At 35.9% G+C, this 22,136-nt stretch overlaps 1 protein-coding gene across 2 annotated transcripts in view; it reads left to right on the forward strand.

Annotated features, from left to right (window-relative positions):
• Positions 1-22,136, forward strand: part of LOC118616867 (limbic system associated membrane protein) — a 662,882-nt gene that overhangs the window by 392,341 nt on the left and 248,405 nt on the right. For both annotated transcript variants that reach the window (XM_036242370.1, XM_036242369.1), the window contains exon 3: positions 11,974-12,099. In XM_036242370.1, coding sequence (XP_036098263.1) covers positions 11,974-12,099 — 126 coding nt within the window. The remainder of the gene's footprint in view (positions 1-11,973; positions 12,100-22,136) is intronic.

The raw sequence follows: 22,136 nt of genomic DNA on the forward strand, positions 1-22,136 counted from the left end.
TATTTTTCAAACTGCCATTCAATTTGTACTGAATAGAAAAGACATATATTTCTTTAACAGAGAACTTGTGGATTTTTCAATAGGTGTGTATTGTATACAATAGTTGTGTATTTCAGTAGGTGAAAGAATATCTCCTACATAAAAATTCAGATTTTAGAGTCTGAACTATGAGGTGTGGCATCTTCATTTTACAATTTTTTTTAACAATGGAAAAACTTGAGAATTTCTTTGAATAATGAATTTTACTAGTGTCCTGAAGGATGGATATCTAAATTATGTCTTTTACTCAAAACTTTAGGAGGTGTTCATCTAATAAACAATTAACTTAGGAACTAGCAATACATAATAATAGTGTGGTGTCCAAAAGATTAGTGACTTATAGTTTTAAATGTTTTGATCAAATTAATTTGCATGGGAGATCCCAAAATGGCTGTGGAGTGAATGGAAGCTACACACACCATCTCCAAGGACCAAACTGGAATTACAATGAAAATAAAGACAAATCATCAGGAAAAAAGCAAAGAAAAGCAGCTTGGAGGACCATATAACCAGGGACACTAACTCAATCCTGGTAGGATTGTGGAGGCGCGAGAGGGGGTGCTGGGCGCCCATGATCAGCAGTAATTTTAGCTGTGAGCAGCGCCCTCGTATTAAACTCCCAAGCGGCTCCACAGTGCAGAGCCGGGACAGACACTAGAATAGCCACAGCCACTCACCTTGGGCTCCAGCAGAGGGAGGACGAACTGGACTGGAACTGTGTGGGGACACTCGGGATTTGGAGGGCGCTGAGAGCTTTGGTTGAGTTGCGACCACGAAGGAGAGTGGTCATATTACTCCTTCCCAGGGCTCTGGGGAGAGGCAGTGGCCCTGCCCTTGGAGATTCAACCCCACCCGGTGGCCATTGAAATGCAAATTGAGGCTAATTAACGACCAGCACCTGCCCCAACCTCCGGAAATGCCCTTATGCTTAACACCTGAGGGAGTTTTTCATTCAACTGAGAAGCCAAGGCTCTTCAAGTAACTGCAACTCATAGCCTCCAGGCAAAAAGATAGAGAATAAGTGAAACATTCCTGGGCTTGCTACTCTGCCCAGGAAGGTAAGACGTGACAGTGGTGTTTGTGGCACCCAGTAGAGGGTGCCACAAACAGCAGAACACCAATACCCACAGGGAAAATTTGACAGGCTCCAAAGCCCACTGTGATAGCCAAAATGGTGAAACAGAGAAACAAATGCCAAATGAAAGAACAAAAGACCTCTGCCAAAGATGAGATAAATGAGGTACAGTTAAGCAAGTTAACAGAACAAGAATTCAGAGCCATGATCTTGAGGAAGCTCAACAGCATGTATAAGGACATGAGCACCATAAGTAAAGACATAGAAATGTTGAGGAAAAAAAACAGTTGGAAATTAAAAACCACCAAGAAGAAATGAAGAATGACATATCAGAAATAAACAACACATTGGAGGGTCTAAACAGCAGAGTAGAGGAAGCAGAGGACTAGATCAGTGAATTAGAAGACAGGGAAGAAAAAAATCAACCAATCAGAAAACCAAAAGAAAAAATAAATAAAAAATAGGAAGATAGCTTACAAGAATTGTGAGACAACTGGAAACGTAATAATATTTGCATCATAGGAGTCCCCAAAGAAGAAAAAAATGAGCAAGGGTTAGAGAATATATTTGAAGAAATAGTGACAGAAAACTTCCCAAATTTGGTTAAGGCAGAAGGCGTTCAACTTCAAGAAGCACAGAGAACCTAGTAAGAAGAACCCAAACAGGCCTACACCAAGACACGTAGTAATCAAAATGCCAAAAATTAAAGACAAAGAGAGAATCCTAAGGGCAGCAAGAGATAAGCAACAGGTTACCTACAAAAGAAACCCCATAAGGCTCTCAACTGACTTCTCAACAGAAACACTACAGGCTAGAAGGGAGTGGCATGAAGTAATCAAAGTCATGAAAAACAAGGATCTGATTTCAAGACTACTCTACCCAGCACAGCTATCATTCAAAATAGAAGGTCAAATAAGGAGCTTCCCAGACAAAAACAGGCTAAGGGAATACATTAGCACCAAACCAGCACTGCAAGAAATGTAAAAAAAAAAAAAAAAAAAAAACTGCTGTAATTAGCAGGAGAGATAGGAAGAAAAATGTAACCACACTAAACAAAAATGGCAATAAATAAGTACATATCAATAATCACCTTAAATGTAAATGGATTGAATGCTCCCATAAAAAGACATAGAGTAGCTGATTTAATAAGAGAGCATGACTCACATATATGTTGTTTACAAGAGAGACCCACCTCACAACAAAAGACTCACATAGGTTGAAAGTGAAGGGATGAAAAAAAAATCTTCAAAGCAAACAGAAAGCAAACAAAGCTGGGGTAGCAATACTCATATCTGATAAAATAGATTTCAAAATGAAGGCCATAACTAGAGACAAAAACAAAACAAACAAACAAAAAAAAACCACTACATAATATTGAAAGGATCTATCCAACAGAAAGATATACCTTGATAAACATATGATGCATAGGAGCATCATAATATATTTAAAATCTTCCGGAAGACTTCAAAGGGGAAATTGAAAGCTATACAATCATAGCAGGGGACTTCAACACCCCACTGATATCACTGGATAGATCCTCTAGACAAAAAATTAGCAAGAAAACAGAGACTCTAAATGAAGCACTAGACCAAATGGATTTAATAGATATCTACAGAGAATTACACCCCAAAACTACAGAACACACATTCTTCTCAAGTGCACATGGACATTCTCAAAGACACGACATGTTAGGACACAAACTAAGTCTCTACAAGTTCAAGAAGATTGAAATCATATCAAGCATCTTCTCAGATCACAATGGCATAAAACTAGAAATCAATTGCAACAAGAACATGCAACGACATTTGAACATATAGAGGCTAAATAGCATGTTATTAAACAATGAATGGGTTACCGAGTAGATCAAAGAAGAAATTAAAAAAACTTCCTGGAAACCAATGAAAATGAACACACAACAATACAAAATCTATGGGATGCAGTGAGAGCATTTCTGAGAAGGAAGTTCATAGCAATACAGGCCTACCTCAAGAAACAAGAAAAATCTCTAACAGACTATCTAACCTCACAACTTAAAGAACTAGAGAGCAAACAAAAAGAAAACCCCAGAACAAGTAGAAGGAAAGAAATAGAAAAGATCAGAGCAGAAATAAATGACATAGAGTAAAGAAAAAAACAATTCAAAGGATCAATGAAACAAAGAGCTGGTTTTTCGAAAAGATAAACAAGATTGATGGACCCTTAGCTAGGCTAACCAAGAAACAAAGAGAGAGAACCCAAATACACAAAATCAGAAATGAAAGAAGAGAAGTAACAATTGACACCACAGAAATGCAAAAGATTGTTAACAACTACCATGAACAATTATATGGCAACAAATTCAACAATCTAAGCAAAATGGACAAATTTCTTGAAACACATAGTCTCCAAAAACTGGACCGGAAAGAGAGAGAAAACTTGATCAGACCAATAACAACTAAGGAAATTGAAGAGGTAATCAAGACTCTCCAGGCAAACAAACGCCCAGGCCCAGATTGCTTCACAGGGGAGTTTTACCAAACATTCAAAAAATAACTAACACCCATTCTCCTCAAAAGATTTTAAAAAATTCAAGAAGAAGGAAGACTTCCAAACATGTTCTATGAGGCCAGCATAATTCTAATTCCAAAACCAGAAAAAGACACTACGAAGAAAGAAAACTACAGGCCAATATCCCTGATGAACATAGACGCCAAAATCCTGAAAAAAAAATACTAGCTAATCAGATCCAGCAATACATCAAAAAAATTATTCAACATGACCAAGTGGGATTCATCCCAGGAATGCAAGGCTGGTACAATATTCGCAAATCAATAAATATGATACATCACATAAATAAAATGAAGAATAAAAACCACATGATCATATCAACAGATGCCGAAAAAGCCTTTGACAAAATCCAGCATCCATTTCTGATAACAATGCTCAGCAATGTGGGAATAGAGAAATCATATCTTAACATAACGAAAGCCATATATGAAAGACCTATAGCCAACATCGTACTCAAAGGGCAAAAATTAAATGTATTTTCCTTAAGAACAGGAACAAGAAAAGGATGCACACTTTTGCCACACTTATTTAACATAGTACTGGAAGTATTAGCCACAGCAATCAGACATGAAGAAAAAATAAAAGGGATCCAAATTGGAAAGGGGGAAATAAAACTGTCATTATTCATAGATGACAAGATGCTATACACAGAAAACCCCAAAGACTCCATCAGAAATCTACTAGACTTAAAAAATGAATTTGGCAAAATAGCAGAATACAAAATTAATGTCAAGTAATCGATGGCATTCTTATATACCAATGATGAACTCACAGAAAGAGAAACTAAGAAAACAATCCAATTTACCATTGAAGCAAAAAAAATTAAGATACCTAGAAATAAACATAACCAAAGAAATAAAGGACCTATTCGCAGAAAACTGAAGGTCATTGATAAAAGAAATAGAGGAAGATATAATAAAGTGGAAGTGCATACCTTGTTCATGGATTGGAAGACTTAACATCATTAAATGTCCATACTACCCAAAGCAATCTATAGATTCAATGCAATCCCCATCAAAATACCAACAATATACTTCACAGAACTAGAACAAATACTTCAAAAGTTCATATGGAACCAAAAAAGACCTTGAATAGCCACAGCAATTTTGAAAAAGAAGAACAAAGTAGGAGGGATCACATGACCCGATTTCAGGTTATACTATAAAGCCACTGTAATCAAAACACCCTGGTACTGGCACAAGAACAGGCACATAGACCAGGTGAACAGAACAGAGAACCCAGAAATAGACCCAAGGCAATATGATCAATTAATATTTGAGAAAGGTGGCAAGAGAATTCAGTGGAGTAAAGACAGCCTGTTTAATAAATGGTATTGGGAAAAATTGGACAGCTACATGCAAAAAAAAAAAAAAGAAAGAAAGAAAGAAACTAGACCATCAACTTACACCATACACAAAAAATAAACTCAAAATGGATAAAAGACTTAAATGTGACTCATAAATTCATAAGAATCCTAGAACAAAATGTAGGTAACAAAATTTCAGACATCATTCGCAACAGAATTTTCACTGATACATCACCTAAGGCAACAGAAACAAAGGAGAAAATGAACAAATGGGACTACATGAAACTCAAAAGCTTCTGCCAGCAAAAGATACAATCATCAAAATGGAAAGCAACCCACTGTATGAGCGAGCATAATTGCCTATGATATATCAGATAAGGGGTTAATTTTTAGTATATAAAGTGTGCTCATACAGCTCAACAAAAGGAAGACAAAGAACCCCATTAAAAAGTGGGCAGAGGAACTAAATAAACACCTCTCCAAACAGGACATACAAATGGCTAAGAGACATATGAAGAAATGCTCAACATCACTAATCATCACAGAGAACCAAATTAAAACAACAATGAGAAATCACCTCACACCTGTCAGAATAGCCGCCATCAACAGGTCATCAAACAACAAGTGTTGGCCCGGGTGTAGAGAAAAGGGAACTCTAGTACACTGCTGGTGGGAATGCAGATTGGTGCAGCAACTATGGAAAACAATATGGTGTTACCTCAAAAAATTAAAAATTGAACTGCCATTTGACCCAGTGATCCCACTTTTAGGAATTTACCTAAGAAGCCTGAAACACCAATCAGAAGAATATATGCGTACCCCCATGTCATAGTAGCACTATTTGCAGTAGCTAAGATCTGAAAACAGCCCAAATGTCCATCAGTAGACAAATGGATAAAAAAGCAGTGGTACATATACACAATGGAGTACTATGCAACTGTAAGAAAGAAAGATCTCTTATCCTTTGAGACGACATTGAGGGACCTGCAAAGTATTATCCTAAGTGAAACAAACCAAACAGAGATAGACAAGTATCATATGATCTCACTCTTTTTTGGAATATAATGAACATAACAGTCTGAGGAATGGGGTAGTCCAGGAGACATGGAAGTTGGGTACAGACTGACAATCCCCAGAAGAGGGGGTGGTGGGGGAGAGAGAAACCACAGATCTTATATACATGTGTGCATGAACAATGGACATGGACAACAAAGCTGAGAACAGGGTGGGGAGGGGGCGAGGGGGAATCAATGGGGGGAAAAGGAGAAACATTTGTAACAAAAATAAATAAATTAATTTTAAAAAAATAAAATAAATGAATGCTACAAAAAAATTTAATTTGCATGTTTTCCAGAAATATTGCTCTGGCCAAGTTGGTAGCACTACATAGGGTATTTCTGAAAACCAAAATGATGTATGCATTTTATATTATTTCACATTTGGTATTAGGGAAATTGACCAAAAATAGAGGAAATAGAAAAATACCTGGTCGTTCTCACACCATAAGTAAATCCCAGATTGTTTAAAGAGTTCAATATAAAAAATGAAACAAATCATTAAAAGAAAAAATAGAGGTAAGTATTCAACTAATCCTATGTTAGGAAAGAACCTAATATGCACAGAAGCAATGGAAGAAATCACAAAATAAAGATCAACAAAAAAATATAAAACTTCTGCCAGACATAAATTATCATAAAGTTAAGAAGTTAGGAATAAGATGGGGAGATTGCAAATAACATGACAACAAAAGGTCAGTTTCTTATGATATAAGGAGCTCTTATTGACCAGTAAGAAAAACAAAACAATCCAAACAAATTGGAGAGATAACTAAAACTGATTAGGTTGAAAAACATCAAATAAATCATACTAATATCCTGTGAATAAACAGTGTTAGGCAATACTCCAGAAATAAAACAATTAAACAAATCAAAACAACAACCAAAAAACAAAAAGCCAAACCCAGAGTACTGTGATAACCCAAGAATTCAAGAATTGGGAACACATATATCATTGTGACTTTGATTCATGACTTATATTTGCTGGTACAAATAAAATTATCATATTAAACACTATTTCCAAGTGGTCATTCTGATTGAGAATTAAAATATAGCAAAAAATACTCTTTGAAACCACTTCTGCAATAGTGAATTCAATCTAGAGGAAGAGTTAAGTTTGGGAAATCTGTAAACGTAAACTGATTTCAGTCATGGCTTTGTCATTTCTTAGCTATGTGATTTTTACTAATTTTGCCTCCTGTATTTACATCTTCAAAGTGGCAGTAATAATAACAATACCTTTTACTTCCCAGAATCTGTATAAAGATTTTACGAGACAATAGAATCAATCCTTTAAATTGCTATTGAATGTTATATTATCAGTGATGTAAATGTGAACTTCATGAATTACTATAGGAAACTAGAAAGAAATTATTAAACCATTAAAATAACATATTTATATATGATGCCTCATAGAAAATAAAAAGTTAAAACCCTAAAAAAAAATCTATAATTGAGAAAATTGGACACCAAGTTTATCTTGCTTCCTATGTTTCTAAAATACAAACATTTCTCTGCCCCATGGTTAATTTTTTTTATTAAAAGTCAAAGAAATTGATAGTGAAATACATGACTAGAGGGGCAGCTAAAGAAATATTGATAAAAGTTGTCTGTGTTTTATTGGTGCAGAATAAAAGCTTTCTCTTTTCTGACAAAAATTCAATGAGATGATTTCCTTTAGCTCAGAAAAGAGTTGGGGGGAAATTTCATTGTTTTGTATGTTTTTTTCTAACACTGTGAGTTCCCTGTTCCAAGTACCATGTTCTGTAAGATTTAGTGGCCAAGAACACCAAGGCCCTCCTGTCTAGTTGTTTCAGTTTAGTGACAGGCACAGGTAAATAATCCAGCAATTAAGATTCAGTTTTGTGATAGAGACTGAATCTCTATCACAGGGCAGTGTTGAGAACACTGGAAGGGTACTTCACCCACTGTGGAGTCAGAAGAGCATGGAGGTGTGTGGGAAATGATAGGACAGTCTTCTTGGAAAAAGTGAGCAAATAAGCTGACAAACTGAAACCTGAAGGAGGGAAGGGGCTAACCACATGAAGAGTTGAAAGAAGAATGAATATTCCATGTAGGGGAAAAAAGAATGTTAAATGCCTGGAAGAAAATGAGGATAGTATAGGAATCAAAAGTTCTTTGATCTGATTGGATGATGCAATGCAAAGAGATTAAGAAGTAAGGCTGAAGAGAGAGGCAGTGGCCAATAATAAATGGCCTATTAAGCCATATTAAGAAAATTAGATTTTATTTTCAAGGCAATGAGGTTAGTCAGGGTATACTATACTCACATTTGCAATTTAGGACAAAAAAAAATCTGATTGTTGCATTGTAAAGGAATGAGATTGAGGAGAAGTCTAGAGGCAAAGAAACTAGTTGTAATGCTCATGCAGAAATTGTGTTTTGGGGGATGATGGCTGGAAAAGGCTAGTGGGAATAGGGATAGAGAGTAATGAGTGAATTTGAAGATTCATTAGCCATGGAACTTGGAGATCTATTTAATATGGGACAGTAAAGGAGAGAGAGCAGTCAAAGGAGGTAAGTGTCCTTTTTTGCTTGGGCAATTCTTTGCATGATGATACTGTTTAATGAAATAGTAAGCACAAGATGGTGAGTGTTCTATGGGAAGGAAGATTATGACTATGTTGAATCTTGGGTATCTGTGAGGCATATGATAGAAATGTAGAATAGTCAAATAGAAAACTAGGTATAAAGGTCATGAGAAAAATTTGGACTGCAAATACTGATTTGGGAATCATCAAAAATATGACTTATACTTTTGAAACTAGAGAGTAGATGAGATCACTCACTGTGAATGACAGGAAGAAAGAAGACAGTGATCAAACTGTCAGTAATACAAATATTAAAGAACAGGACAAGATAAGCCCAAGAGTCAAACTTGGAAGGCTGGCCAGATGGCTATGTAGAAAAACAGCTGAATCTGGTGACCTAGAAACTAAGAAAAGAATGGAAGAAAGAGGTTGTGGTCAACAAAGTCATATACTTTAGACTCTAAAGTTTAGAGAAAAATAAGATAATGACAAATATTGTTCATTGGATGTAGAAACAACATGGTTTGAACAAATGGGTGAGCTTCCAGAGAGCAGTTTCTTTGGAGGCTGATGAGGGAATCCAGACTGCACTGAAGGCTGGAGTGTGAATGCGAGATGAAGATGTGGTATAGAATAATTTCTTCAAGAAATTTGGATAGAGAGAGGTTGGAAATTTATTAGTAGGAGAGCAACATGGGATTTACAGAGGGATTTTTTTTTTCTAGAGCAAAAGAACCATATCATTTATAAATATTTATGGGAAGAAGGTAGTACAAAGTGTGATAAAGTAGGAAGATAAATAATGGAATGAAACCTGTTGATAGTGACCCAGAAGAAGATGTGATACAATGTCAATATGATTACATTTCTAACTATTCAACAAAAAATACTTTTTGTACCTTCAGTATCTGAGATCCTAGACCTGAGTATATGGTACTTAATTAGAAGAAATAATATAGTTCAGTGGCCAAAATACAGCCCTGTGGTCAATTATTATAGATTTTATTCCCAATTTTAACACTACTTGTCTATGTACCATTAAGCAAGTGATCAACTTGCATGCCATGTAAAATTAAAGTCCTTGGTATGTATTCCAATAATAAAAGAGAGGTAACATGAGAAAATTGAATCATAGGCAATAACTCTGTGAGAGCTTGATCATTGGAGATCTTTTTCTGTTTTGTAAATTGAATGTTTTTATATTAGAGATACAGAGTTTCCATCTCCCCAACTTCACTTTTATTTTTTTAATATCAGAACACATAACTACCACTTGATTAACATGAGCTCTTACACTTGCTATATATAGAGTCTTGTTACAGGCTTTAAATTGTTGATAAAGGCACCAAGGATGACTAAATTCTATTTCATCATAAATTTATATTTTATTGTAATTTTTTAGAGATGCTCAGAAACTTGGCTTACTCAGTTGGGAATTATAAACTGCAAATATTAAACAACAGAACAGTTATTCAGGAGCTCTGAGGTCTAAGCCCAGCCATAGTTCTTGATGGGGTCATCCTTGACAAGCCATTATTCCTCTGTGTGTCTCTTGTTCTTTTCTATAAAATGAGTATAACCTTTTAGGTCCTCATTATAAAACTCTGAAAGAATATACAGTCGGCCCTCGTTTATCGCAGTTAATCATTTCCAGACTCTACCACAATAAATGAATTTCCGTGAAATAGGATTCTTTATACACAGTTGTCCCTCGTCACTTAGCGCTTCGACTTTCTCAGCTTCACTCAATTGCGATTTAAGTGGCAAGGGACAACTGTATTGCAAGTCAGTATATGAATATAAGAAAACAACACTTAACTCCAAAAGATAAAAGGGAAAATAGAAAATCTATAAATAAAAATTACTAAATAATAGGAATCAACTGCATTCTATTTCTGTCATTGGGTTTGGTTTGGAAACACTGGTTTCTACCCAGAGGCTGTATAAGATGTCATTATGAGAAGAGTGTTAAGATAATGAGTTCTCTTCCCACTTTCTCATTGTGACACTGATCTGGTCAGTTGCGCAAGTACTATCAATGTCTCCTAACAGGGATCTGTGGGGATTATATGTTTGTCAGGCAGCCGCCTCTGCAAGCAGAAAGTGTCCCTGTTTCATTTGTCACTACACAGAGTTCCTAATGGGCAGGAAAAGTGAGAAGATTTTTGAACTTCTTCATGCTCTCTTGCCCTTCTCCCTCTCTTCAAGATACCTTTTCAGGGACAGCAAAAGCCACTAAGAGTTAAAAAGGAAAAACACAGTCAAACCATAAACTCTGCTATTTGTAATCAGTGCATAACCTCTGTGATGAAATTTGTGAGTAATTCACTTTCCACTTGAGCCTACCAGTGTGAGATCTAATGCGGCCGCCCTGAACACTAATGAAGGAAGTCAGACGGCAGTACAGCTAGCCCTTGGGGACTCATTTCTCACATCACCAAAAAGTAATTTTCGTCATTTTCAGCCATCTGGTAGCCTGGATTGTGAAGATGAAGTTTTGTTCAAGTAGTGTAAGAGCATGGGCCCTAGGGTCTGCCTAGAGTCAAATCAATGTTCTGCTTCTCACCCAGACCCCTCTCTACCTCAGTTTCCTACCTATAAATAAAATTCTCATGGGATATTATTTCCTTATTACAAGGAGTTATTTAGATAATATTTGCAAAGCACACTACATAGAGTCTTATGTATAATAAGTCATTAAAGTTAGCTATTATTAAATTGATAGTAGGAATGGTGATAATAGTGATTAGGAGTAATAGTAATTTTTTTTTTGTAATGTCTTCCTATCTGTGACATAGGCCTTATTAATTCAATTTTTAAGCTCTAGGGTACATTATCTGGCCCACCACACACCAAAATATTTTTTAGGGACTTTCTATTTTAGTGATTAACTAATGGTTTCCTCATGTGGCTAGATTATAAGTAGCCAGGTTTTACTACATCGTAATAACATGACTATGCAAGCTTATACTAAATAATGCTTCTTCCTGACAATTAAAGGAGAGATTGGATCATATTCATTTTATATACATCAGAAAGTAAATGTAGGTAACAGTAATAAGAAAAGTTTATTCTTAATATGTATAAATATCCATGATCTCTAATATCCAAAAAAGGTCACTGTAGTCAGAAAAGAACTAGACATTTTCATTGTGCTATTCTGTGTACCTCCTATAGCACTTGGCGATAGTGGAAAGAGTCTCACTTGATAGTAAGACTCGTGCTTTTTTATTTGCTATCTAAGTCTCTAAAGAGATCCTAAAACACCCTGGCTTCTTAACCCCAAAATTTAGAGGTTTAAAGTTATAAGACCACTTAGCTCAATTTTGCCACTTCCAGTTGCTACAAACCTGTTTTCACTGACATAGTTACACATTCCATTTGCTTTTGTCTTTACAGTTCCACCAAAGATCTCCAACATCTCCTCGGATGTCACTGTGAATGAGGGCAGCAATGTGACCCTGGTGTGCATGGCCAATGGCCGTCCTGAACCCGTTATCACCTGGAGACACCTTACACCAACTGGTAAGCAACCTTCCAGTCTCCAAAATGCCACGCACTATTTAAGAGATCCTCATTCTTCTGAAATTCCATTCGATCTCAAAAGCAAGCATGTATCTTGTTATTACAACACTAACAGAATTGTGACATAGAAGTTATTTAGGGTCCTCCCTGGTCTTTGTTAATGTGTTCATCTCTAAAAAGTTTACAACCATGGTACAAATATATATATTTTTAATTTCATTTTCAATAGAACACTCTCCCAAGGAAACAAATATAAAAGCATTAAATGCCTTAAATGACTTCATAGTATGTCTAAAATGTATGCCAGTTTGGTGCTTGAGCATTTTGGGTCAATGTTTTGTATGGATTAAATTTACATACTTCTTGGTGTATTTTTTATTTTTCTTTGCTTTTAACTATAGTTTCCTAGTATGCAGCACCTTGTAAAGAAATTTTTCAGGAATAATACAAAATTGTGACTTCTAATGCCCTGTCTTTGTCATCTGGCATGGACTAAGCTGCGTGAGCTCCTATTGATGCTAATTCAGTAAAAGTTGGACATGTTTTTTTTTGTTTTTTTTTAACCAGGAATGTCTTCTGCATTCTCCCCTCCTCTTTCCCACCTCTTCACCATAACTGGGCTCTGAGGTCCTGCTGCTTTTTGAATTTTATTTAAATGTTTTACCAAATTATTGAGGATTCACTGTATGCATACTCTACAAATTATATTTTCTTGTATGCAAAACCATGCCTTTGCAAATGACAGTCTTTGTAGCATAAAGCCTGCTGTTTACTTTTTCTAGAAAGAGGAAGTATGGATCAATTAGTCTTATAAAATGGCATTTCTTTTAGTAGATAGCCCCCAACTTTTAACTTACATTCTTTTAAAGTTTCTTTATATAAGTATCTAGAGACTTAATTTACAACAATTTTTATGTTGGAATGAACACCATGAAAAGTTGTTGTGCAAAGATAGACATAAAAGGAAAGCTATAGCGTCTTTAAAAAAAACCTTTGTATTTTGTGGTGAGACTATTGGTCTTTGTTTTTTGTTGGCTCTCAAATAAAATTACCAAGTAAAGTCTGGACCAATCTATGAAATGTTTTTTTTGTTTTTTGTTTTTTTTTTATTTAGGCAGACATTCTTATTAGAGGCTTCCACTTTCTTGAGAAAAATGTTACTCAGTACCCATCCTTGCTGTTAATGCATGCAATCTGTCATTTATTTATAATAGATAAAAACAATAAATGAAGCACTTATTTGAGAGATCAAGCTCATTTCCTCTCAGACCCATTTTATACCCTCACATGCGGAAAAATACGTGTGGAGGGTAATATAAAGTGTGAACCTTTGGGTATCATCCACCTTTCCCCTGGATTAAATTAAACCACCAGAGCCCTGGCCGGTTTGGCTCAGTGGTGAGAGCGTTGGCCTGTGGCCTGGAGAGACCCGGGTTCGGTTCCCGCTAAGGGCACATGCCTCAGTTGCAGTTTGTCCCCGGCCCTGGTTGGGTCGTGTAGGTGGCGACCACTCAATGTGTCCCTTTTACATCGATGTTTCTCTCTCTCTCTCTCCCTCCCACTCTATCTGAACAAAATATCAAAAAATGTCCTCGAGTGAGGATAAAAAATAAATGAATTAATTAATTAATTAAACCACCCAAGCATGTTCTTCTTGGATATACCATTCCCCAAACTCACACCACCTACCCCTGTCCCAAGTTGAATTGTTTTTACCCAGTGACAATTTGGTATGAAAGCTATTGGCCCACATTTAAAGACGCCATAAAAGATCTCTAAAATGATTACATTTGTTGTAAAGTTTTTGAGAGATTGTTAATTTATTACATAGTTTCCTTTTCAAGGACCCTTTGAGGAAATTCCTCTTTGTTTTTATTATTTCCACAGGCCTTTTTCTAAGCAATGTTGTTCTTTTTATTTTTTTTAACAAATGAACCCAGGAAACTTTTATAAATGATGAGTCCTTCATTGTATTGACTGTTACTCAACGTTGAGCCAAATTTATGGCCCATGTGTAAAAGAATATAGGAAATCATATATAAATCACATATTAACAATATGGATTTTAAACAAAATAGATGAGATTTTATGGCATTCCATCTTTGCTTTCTTCTTGTATTTTTATCATTATTTTCATATTGACTTTCTATAATTAATTTACAAGTGTATGTAAAATATACTATTTATAATATCTTAATTTCTGTGAAAAAAAGTTGTAAGGAAGATAAATTTATAATCAAGGAGTGAATTGCATTAATAAAAATAGTTTATTTTATTTGGTACATTATTGCCTAGTAAATGTTTTTTCTAAGGCAAAGATGCTATTGGCAACCTGAACCTAAGGATTTATTCTTTTTTACCCTTTGAATTCAGAAAAATAATTAGTTAGAACCAGAGTTTCAAGGCCTTCCCAGGCTTGGTCTTAGGAGTTTAGATCTTCATGGCTAACTCTAGTAAACTTTTAAATAATAACGAACATGTGATTTGAACCCTGAATAACCTGGTTATTCATGATGTTCAAGTCAACAGAGGTCATAGATCAGACCAGATCTTCCACAGGAAAGGCAGCAGTTACATATACTCAGAGAACCCTCAAAATCAGCTAGAAAAACAGGTGTCTTCACAGAGGTTTCCAAAAGGCAGGCCAGGCGTCAGCAAACTGTAGTCCCTGGGCCAGATTCAGCCTGTTCCACTTTGGTACAGCCTGCAGTCTAAGAATGGTTTTTAAATGGAGAAAAATTCAAAAGAAGAATTCCATTTTTGTCATGCAAAAACAAACAAACAAAAAATGACATTCAAATTTCAGTGAGCATAAGTAAAGTTTTATTGAAATACAGCCATGCTTACTCTTTTATATATTGTCTATGGCTATTTTTGCTCTAAAGCAGCAGAGTTGAATAGTTCAACAAAGGTGGCTTAGCCCCAAAGCCTAGAATATTCTGTATCTGGTCTTTTGCAATATAGTTTACAGACAGACCCCTGTTCAAGATTGGCTTGGAGCACAGGACAAGGATTTTCTGCACTCATCTTTGATCCCATAGGGCTTCGGCTATATCATTCATTTAGTTCCTGAGGACACCTCAAGGGAAAGAACTTTATTCTTCTATAATTCTCTATGTAGGCCCTCTCTGTGGGTCAAATTCTATTCTGGCACATGCAAAACTAGCTCTCTGCTGCATTCACAGACTCAAGGGCAAACTCCAATTCTCTCTTACAACAGGTATTAATTCCCCAGCCCGCTCTTTCATCTCTTTCACATCTGACCTAAATAACCATCTGTCTGATCATAATCATATTCCTGGTGATAGGAGAAAGAATTTGCCTTTACTATCCTATAAAGGGAACTAAGATTTTTATGGGTTTTTTGTTTGTTTGTTTGTTTCAATGGGTTATTTTCCTTTTTTTCTTTCTTTAAATTGAAAATAAGATGATACTTTTCAGCCTATAATGCAAAAGCCTTTCTTGGAGACACCCAAAGAAGAGGCTGTGCTCCCTGTGTGACAGCAAGGCTACCTGCAACCCATGGTCACGTGAGCAAAAAAACCCAGCTAGCTTTGTTCAATTATTAATTGTGCCTTCCACAGTACAGAGTGTGACTGCCTTGCAGAGGAAATGTACCTGTAATTAGCTCAACCCCACGGGGACATTGAGCCCTGAGAAGGGAAAGATTCCATGCAGGGTTCACAAGTACCTGATTACCTGTCATTTGATGACACAGAGGGACAAAGGAAAGAGGGGCAAGATATATTTTTATGTGTAGAATATTGATTACCTCTTAATTCAGTTCTTTTCTAAAATTTTAGGTTGGGCTATTTTGTTTCTCTTTCTGTTGACAGCTAAAATTTCTTTTTCAAGAATACTACTCATGTTTTTAAAGCAGAAAATCAGACGAATGGTGAATCTTTCATATATATATAAAATCACAATCAAAACATATACCTGTCTTAGATGGAGGAGAGAGGTTGATGCATTCTGTGGTTGTCTTTCCTATACTTCTGATTTCTTCATTTTCCTCTCCTCTTCAGATAGATTTCTATATAGTCAAAACGATGTGTCACGTATGTGGTTGTTAAATGTGACCTATTTTTTTCCTTAATTAAGTTAGACTTTTATAATCCTGTAACTCCCGGAGGGCAATTGCACTGTAGCATGTATTTTCTATGGAGTGTTTGATCTCTCTTCTGTGAGCCATGCTACTCCCATCTTCATTTAACTTTGTTTCTAAATCTTTCTTCTCACAATCCAGAGGAAGTCCCTGTCTCAAGTGAGCCTCATGTGGTGTCAAGATTGCTCAGGGTTACAGAACGTTTTCATGCATTTCATTTTTACCTCAATAGCTTTTTATACCTGGGTTAAAAAAAAAAAAAAAAGAAGCACATTGCTGCCCTGGCCAGTGTGACTTAGTTGGTTGGAGCATCACCCCATATACCCAAGGGTTGCAGGTTCCATTCTTGGAGTAGAAAAAAAAAAGCACACTGCTGATGTTAGCCCTAAACTGAGAGCAACTTAGTCAGTGCTATACAATTCTCTGTCCAAGCCTGAAGCCATATCTGACATCAACACAAAGTACAGAAATCTCACTTAAGAAATGTTTCATATTTGATGAGGTGGGTGGGAAAACATTGTGCTGGAAGGAGCCAAGAAGGACTCTGGAGAGTCTGAAATCCCATTTCTCATTGGATGTTGGGTTTTAATCACTTGGCTGGACATTTCTTTTTAATTCATTTCCAAGTTTGAATCCTTGCCTGACTGTACTCTTAAACTCCATTAATGCTTTAACCCCATCTGTCTTCTAGTCTTATAACTCATCCAGTTATTATTATTTTGAGCCTAGACTCTGCCCTCATAGGCTTAAGAGAAATATATAATGATAAAATAAACTCATCTATTTTAGTTGAATTCCAGAAGTACATATTAAAAGTAACTATCATCAGCTCTTTTTAGTTAGCATGTTAGAATTACTATGACTTCACACTTCCCATAGAAAGTATATGATCTACAGTTTTAACTTTCAGGAAATTCTTTTTTCTGACATTTTTCTTGTATGGACCTTCCAGAAGGTTCTGTGAATCAATCTTGGTAGTATACGGATGTGGAAGAATCAAACTTGAGCACTTTGCAAGTAAAGGCTCTTGACTATATGGTGACAATCTAAATGAGAATAATTGTTCAACCTGTTCTACTCATTGCTTTCATTTATTTTGTTTTTAATATTTTATTTCCCTTTACAAACAGCAGAAAAAAAATTGCTGATTTTTTCTCATGGTCTTACTTGTATATTGTTTCTAAAATATGTTATCTCCAATACAGAATTATATTCAAATAAACCTTGGTCTCCATTTCATAATTTGTTCTTTGGGCAAGAAATATTTATAGAATGCTCATGCTATAAAAGGACAAAATGAAGAGCAAGACAGACATGGTCCCTGCACAAATGGAGCGTATAGTTCAACAAGAAAGCAGAACATTAAACTAATAATTGCATGAATAACCACTTAATTAGATTTATACAGTATAAAGAAAAATTATAGCATTCAATAAAACCATAAAACTGGGCCATATAGTAAAATCTGCAAGGCCAGCAAAGCTCCCCTGAGGGGAACTTATGCTGAGAACTCAAGGATGAACAGACCTGGCCAAGAAAATAGGGAGAGAAGAGTATCCCAGGCAGAGAAAGAGCATATATAAGAATGCATATAAGAATCTAGGGAGCATCTTTATGTGAAACCATGAAGTTAGTGTTTAGTGATGCTACCTTTGTTAATGTTTATATATCTTTTTGTTAGCACATATTATTTTTTACTTTTATATTTCTGTTTTTCTTTTCAAAGAGCAGAAAACTAAGTAAATAAAAATCTTGTCATATATTTTTTCAGTACCTTACTTATACACTCATTTTAAATATACAGTGCTGTATATATCCGTATATATAATTTACCAGTATAGCAGGCATATATATAGTTGTTTGTGTGTATGAATATATTAAATTTAGGTCAAAAATGTATTCTTTCCCCACACAGATGACTTTTAAATAGCCTAATCAAATTAACACATTCTTTTTCAGTAGTGACCTTATCATTGAAACAAATAGGTAACTTAGAAAACAAAGACTACAAAATTTAACCATATAATACTGACATCCAAACCTTAGAAATCCTGGACAAGACTCACGATAACTAGCACTTTCCACCATAACTCCCATAACCTGTAAGCCATGGGAGAGTTTCCACAACCCTTCTGACGAGTGTTGGACAAATGCCCTAGCGCCACCTCAGCATCATACTCTTACCCTGCCCACATCTCCATTAAATCCCCAGAATTCTCTTTCTGGAGAGAAATGAATCATCCTAGATATGTCCTTGAAGGACTAGCTTGGACTTGAGTGCTCCAGGACATTTTGGAAGCTTGGGTGGGAGAGGAGAAATAGCTTAATCACAAACTTTGTACATGACCTAGTAGAACATGAAAGTCTAGAAACTCAACACTTCAAATATTTTTGCTGTTATTCCAAAGAGTATGTATTTTCTTGTATTTAAAGTAGTTGTAAACATAGAATCGTTATCAAATGTTATCATGAGAATTAAAAGAGAATATATAACCCAGCTGGTGTGGCTCAGTGGATTGAGCATCATTCCATGGACTGAGAAGTCCATGTTTGATTCCCAGTCAGGGCACATGCTCAGGTTTCAGGCTGGGTAGGGGACATGCAGGAGGCAACTTATTGATGTTCCTCTGTCACATTAATGTGTCTATCTCTCTCTCTCTAAAAAAATCAATAAAAATATATTTTTTTTAAAAAAAGAGAATATGTAAGCAAAGTTCTTAGTACAGTATTGGATGTTATTTATATTCTTTTTAAAATTTTTTTTTTCCTTTATTGATTTTAGAGAGAGAAGAAGTGAGAGGAAGAGAAAGATAGAAATATTGATGAAAGAGAACATTGATTGGCCACTTCCTGCATGCTCCCCATTGGGTGTCTGGCCCACAATCTGGGCATGTATTCTGACCGGGAATCGAACTGGTGACTTCTTGGTGCATGGGTTGATGCTCAACCTCTGAGCCCACTGGCCAGACTGTATTCTTATTTTATTATTATTTATTTGAATTAAATTTATCCATACATCATCTTTCTATAATAATAATTTGGGGGGAGACTAATAATGTGATTGAAAACAACTTCAATGCCATCTTTACCCAGGTCTATCCTTCATTTCAACACAGCAACCAGGGAGATTTTTTAAATTTTCTTATCAAGATAGCTTTTACTATTTTGTGTATTATACTGCATAGAATCTCAACATCCTTTGTCAAAAGGACAGGACAACAATGTGTTGTTAGGAAGAGATTCTCTAGTATAGCTCATTTATGTATCCATGCTTCTGCTAGGGGACAGTTTACACTGAGTCTGGCTATGTAACAGCATATATTTATTAATTGAAGGTATGTAAAACCTATAGGTTGTAAATTACAACACTTTTTTTTTTTTTTTTTACAAAATTGGTGTATCAGGCAATATTTGTGTCATGGCACCAGAAAATAGCTTGCAATGTTTGTGATTGAGCCATTGAACAGTAACAGCGGGGCTACACAATAAAAACAAAATGAAAAGAAAATAGTAAATATTGTTTTGGGGAGAAGCATATTAAAACAATCAAAATAATTGTGAAATTGTTGACATGGGCAGATATTAACACAATGCAGTTCATTAAGGACTCACTTGATATGGTTCACTTATATAACAAAAAGGACAGGATAGGTTATTGAATTCTTATGGAACACCTACAGTTAACTGTGGGAGCTTGACTGTGGATTTCAGCTTGGTCTGTCCTAAGAACCCTCAGAAGATCTGACTTAGGGTCTTGGTAAGAAGGGCAGTCCTAGCTCCCATGGCAAGGCATTAACTGAGGGTGGTTGGAAGCAAAGTGACCAGAGGAGAAGTTCCAAGAGATGCTCAGAGAAAAAGACAAAAATTGGCTAAACTAGAAAATTGAGAGTAAGACTGAGCTCTTTTCTTTCATTTCTCCAAGAATGATTCAATTGACACTTTGTCTTGGTTCTACCTCCTTAGTAGCCACTAATTAATTCTCTCTTCCCAACATTGTCATTGTCACAATGTAGGTAAACCAATGTTTACTCTCACCTTTATTTCAGTAGTTATTCAATGGGACCCTTTGCTACTAGATATTTCTCTCTACTATAAAAATACTATTTCTAAATATTAAAATAGGTTGAATTTTCTGTTTAATTTACCAATCCCCCAGTGCCTTTGGGATCAAGTTCCAACTACTGACCATTAGAGTCCTTTGATCAATTTATTATCCTGTTCCTAAACCTCTAACCAGTCAGCTTTATGCAGTGGAAAGTAATTAAATTTCAAAAATATACCTTGTTGCCCTGGGCATTTTTGCTCAGTGGTTAGAATGTTGGCCTGAGGACCAATGAGTTGCAAGTTTGATTCCAGTCAAAAGCATGTACCTCAGTTGCAGTTCATCTCTGGCCCTGCTCGGGTCATGAGGGAGACAACCAGTTGATGTGTTTCTCTCACATGGATGTTTCTCTCTCTCTCTCTCTCTCTCTCTCTCTCTCTCTCTCTCTCCCCCCCCTTTCCCTCCCTCCCACTCTATCTGATGATAAATAGAAAAAATATCCTCAGATAAGAATTAAAAAATATATATACATATACATATATATGTATGTATATGTGTATATATATAATATATGCATTGTCCACTTGCTTTTGAGCCTTTAAACATCCTGGTTTTCTGTCTGAAATATGATTTCTTATCCTTTCTGTATCATAATTTTGACAGTATAACTTTCTCTTGCAAGACCTTTAAGTTGACACTTCCTCCAGGAAGCCATATCATAGAACTTATAAAATTACATTTTAATTATGGACAACCTGTAAACTGTGAGTTCTATAAAAATACAGAAACTATACCCTGATCATATGTATAAGTGCCCGATCAATCAACTGAGTTATTCGAGTAAAAGTTTTATTAAAAATAACATTGTTGGGAAATAAATTACATCATGATGTATACACTAAATACATATTGATAAGTAATTAGAGCATGAATGAAGAGCAAACTGCAAATGATACAATAGAACTATATAGAACTAAGGCTATTCAACTAATAGTGTCATTAATTTCTTGTTGTGAGTGTTTAGGAAAGTTCAGTCAAGCTCTGTGTCTAGGTGCTGGTCAAATCCTTTACTTGTGTTGTACTGATGTGCTGATTCACTTCTGTCTGACGTCCATCATCTGCCAGACTGCAGAGGATGCTCTGAAGTCCTCACATCTTTGTCTCAGGTCCTCTGATATTCTTTGAACATTCATTCATATTCAACAATTGTTCTTCTCCTTCTCAGCTGTTATCACACTCAATAATTGTCTTAAACATTTGTTTACTTTTGTACATTTGTACTATCTTCCTCATGAAAGCAGGGACCTACACATTCTTAATTCTATTATAGTGCCCAGCACAGAGTAAATACTCAGTAAATATTGATTGAATGAATAAATGAATTACATATTCTTTTTCTAAACATCTTTATTGGTGAAAGTATTACAGAAACTAACCCTTTCCCCCCATTGACCCCCTCCACCCCACTCCTGTCGGTCCTCCCCCCTGCCCCTTCCCGCCCTGCAGGCCTTCATGGCAAGCTTGTCGGTGTCCATGGGTTCTTTGGTTAATCTCTTCCTGCCTCCCCACCCCCACTCCACCTCCCCCTCCCTTTGAGATTCATCACTCTGTTCCCTGCTTCCATGTCTCTGGATCTATTTTGTTCATCAGTCTGTCAGGATCTGCTTACAGTTTAGACTTTAAGAACAGAATCTTCATAAACTATAGTTTTGTTTTACTGTATAATATATATCTCAAATAGATAGGGTATTTTCTCTCAGGAAGACACTCTGTGAAATGTTTGCTATAGATTTCTGTATCTGGGATTTTTGTTTTCTCAATGTGTGGCAACAAAGCTCTCAGCACTGTCACTAGAATGAACTCATGCTGTAGTGGAGGTCAGGGGTTGGG

This window comes from Molossus molossus, unplaced genomic scaffold (assembly GCF_014108415.1).
Source record: "Molossus molossus isolate mMolMol1 unplaced genomic scaffold, mMolMol1.p scaffold_m16_p_5, whole genome shotgun sequence".
In the NCBI taxonomy this organism is placed as follows: domain Eukaryota; kingdom Metazoa; phylum Chordata; class Mammalia; order Chiroptera; family Molossidae; genus Molossus; species Molossus molossus.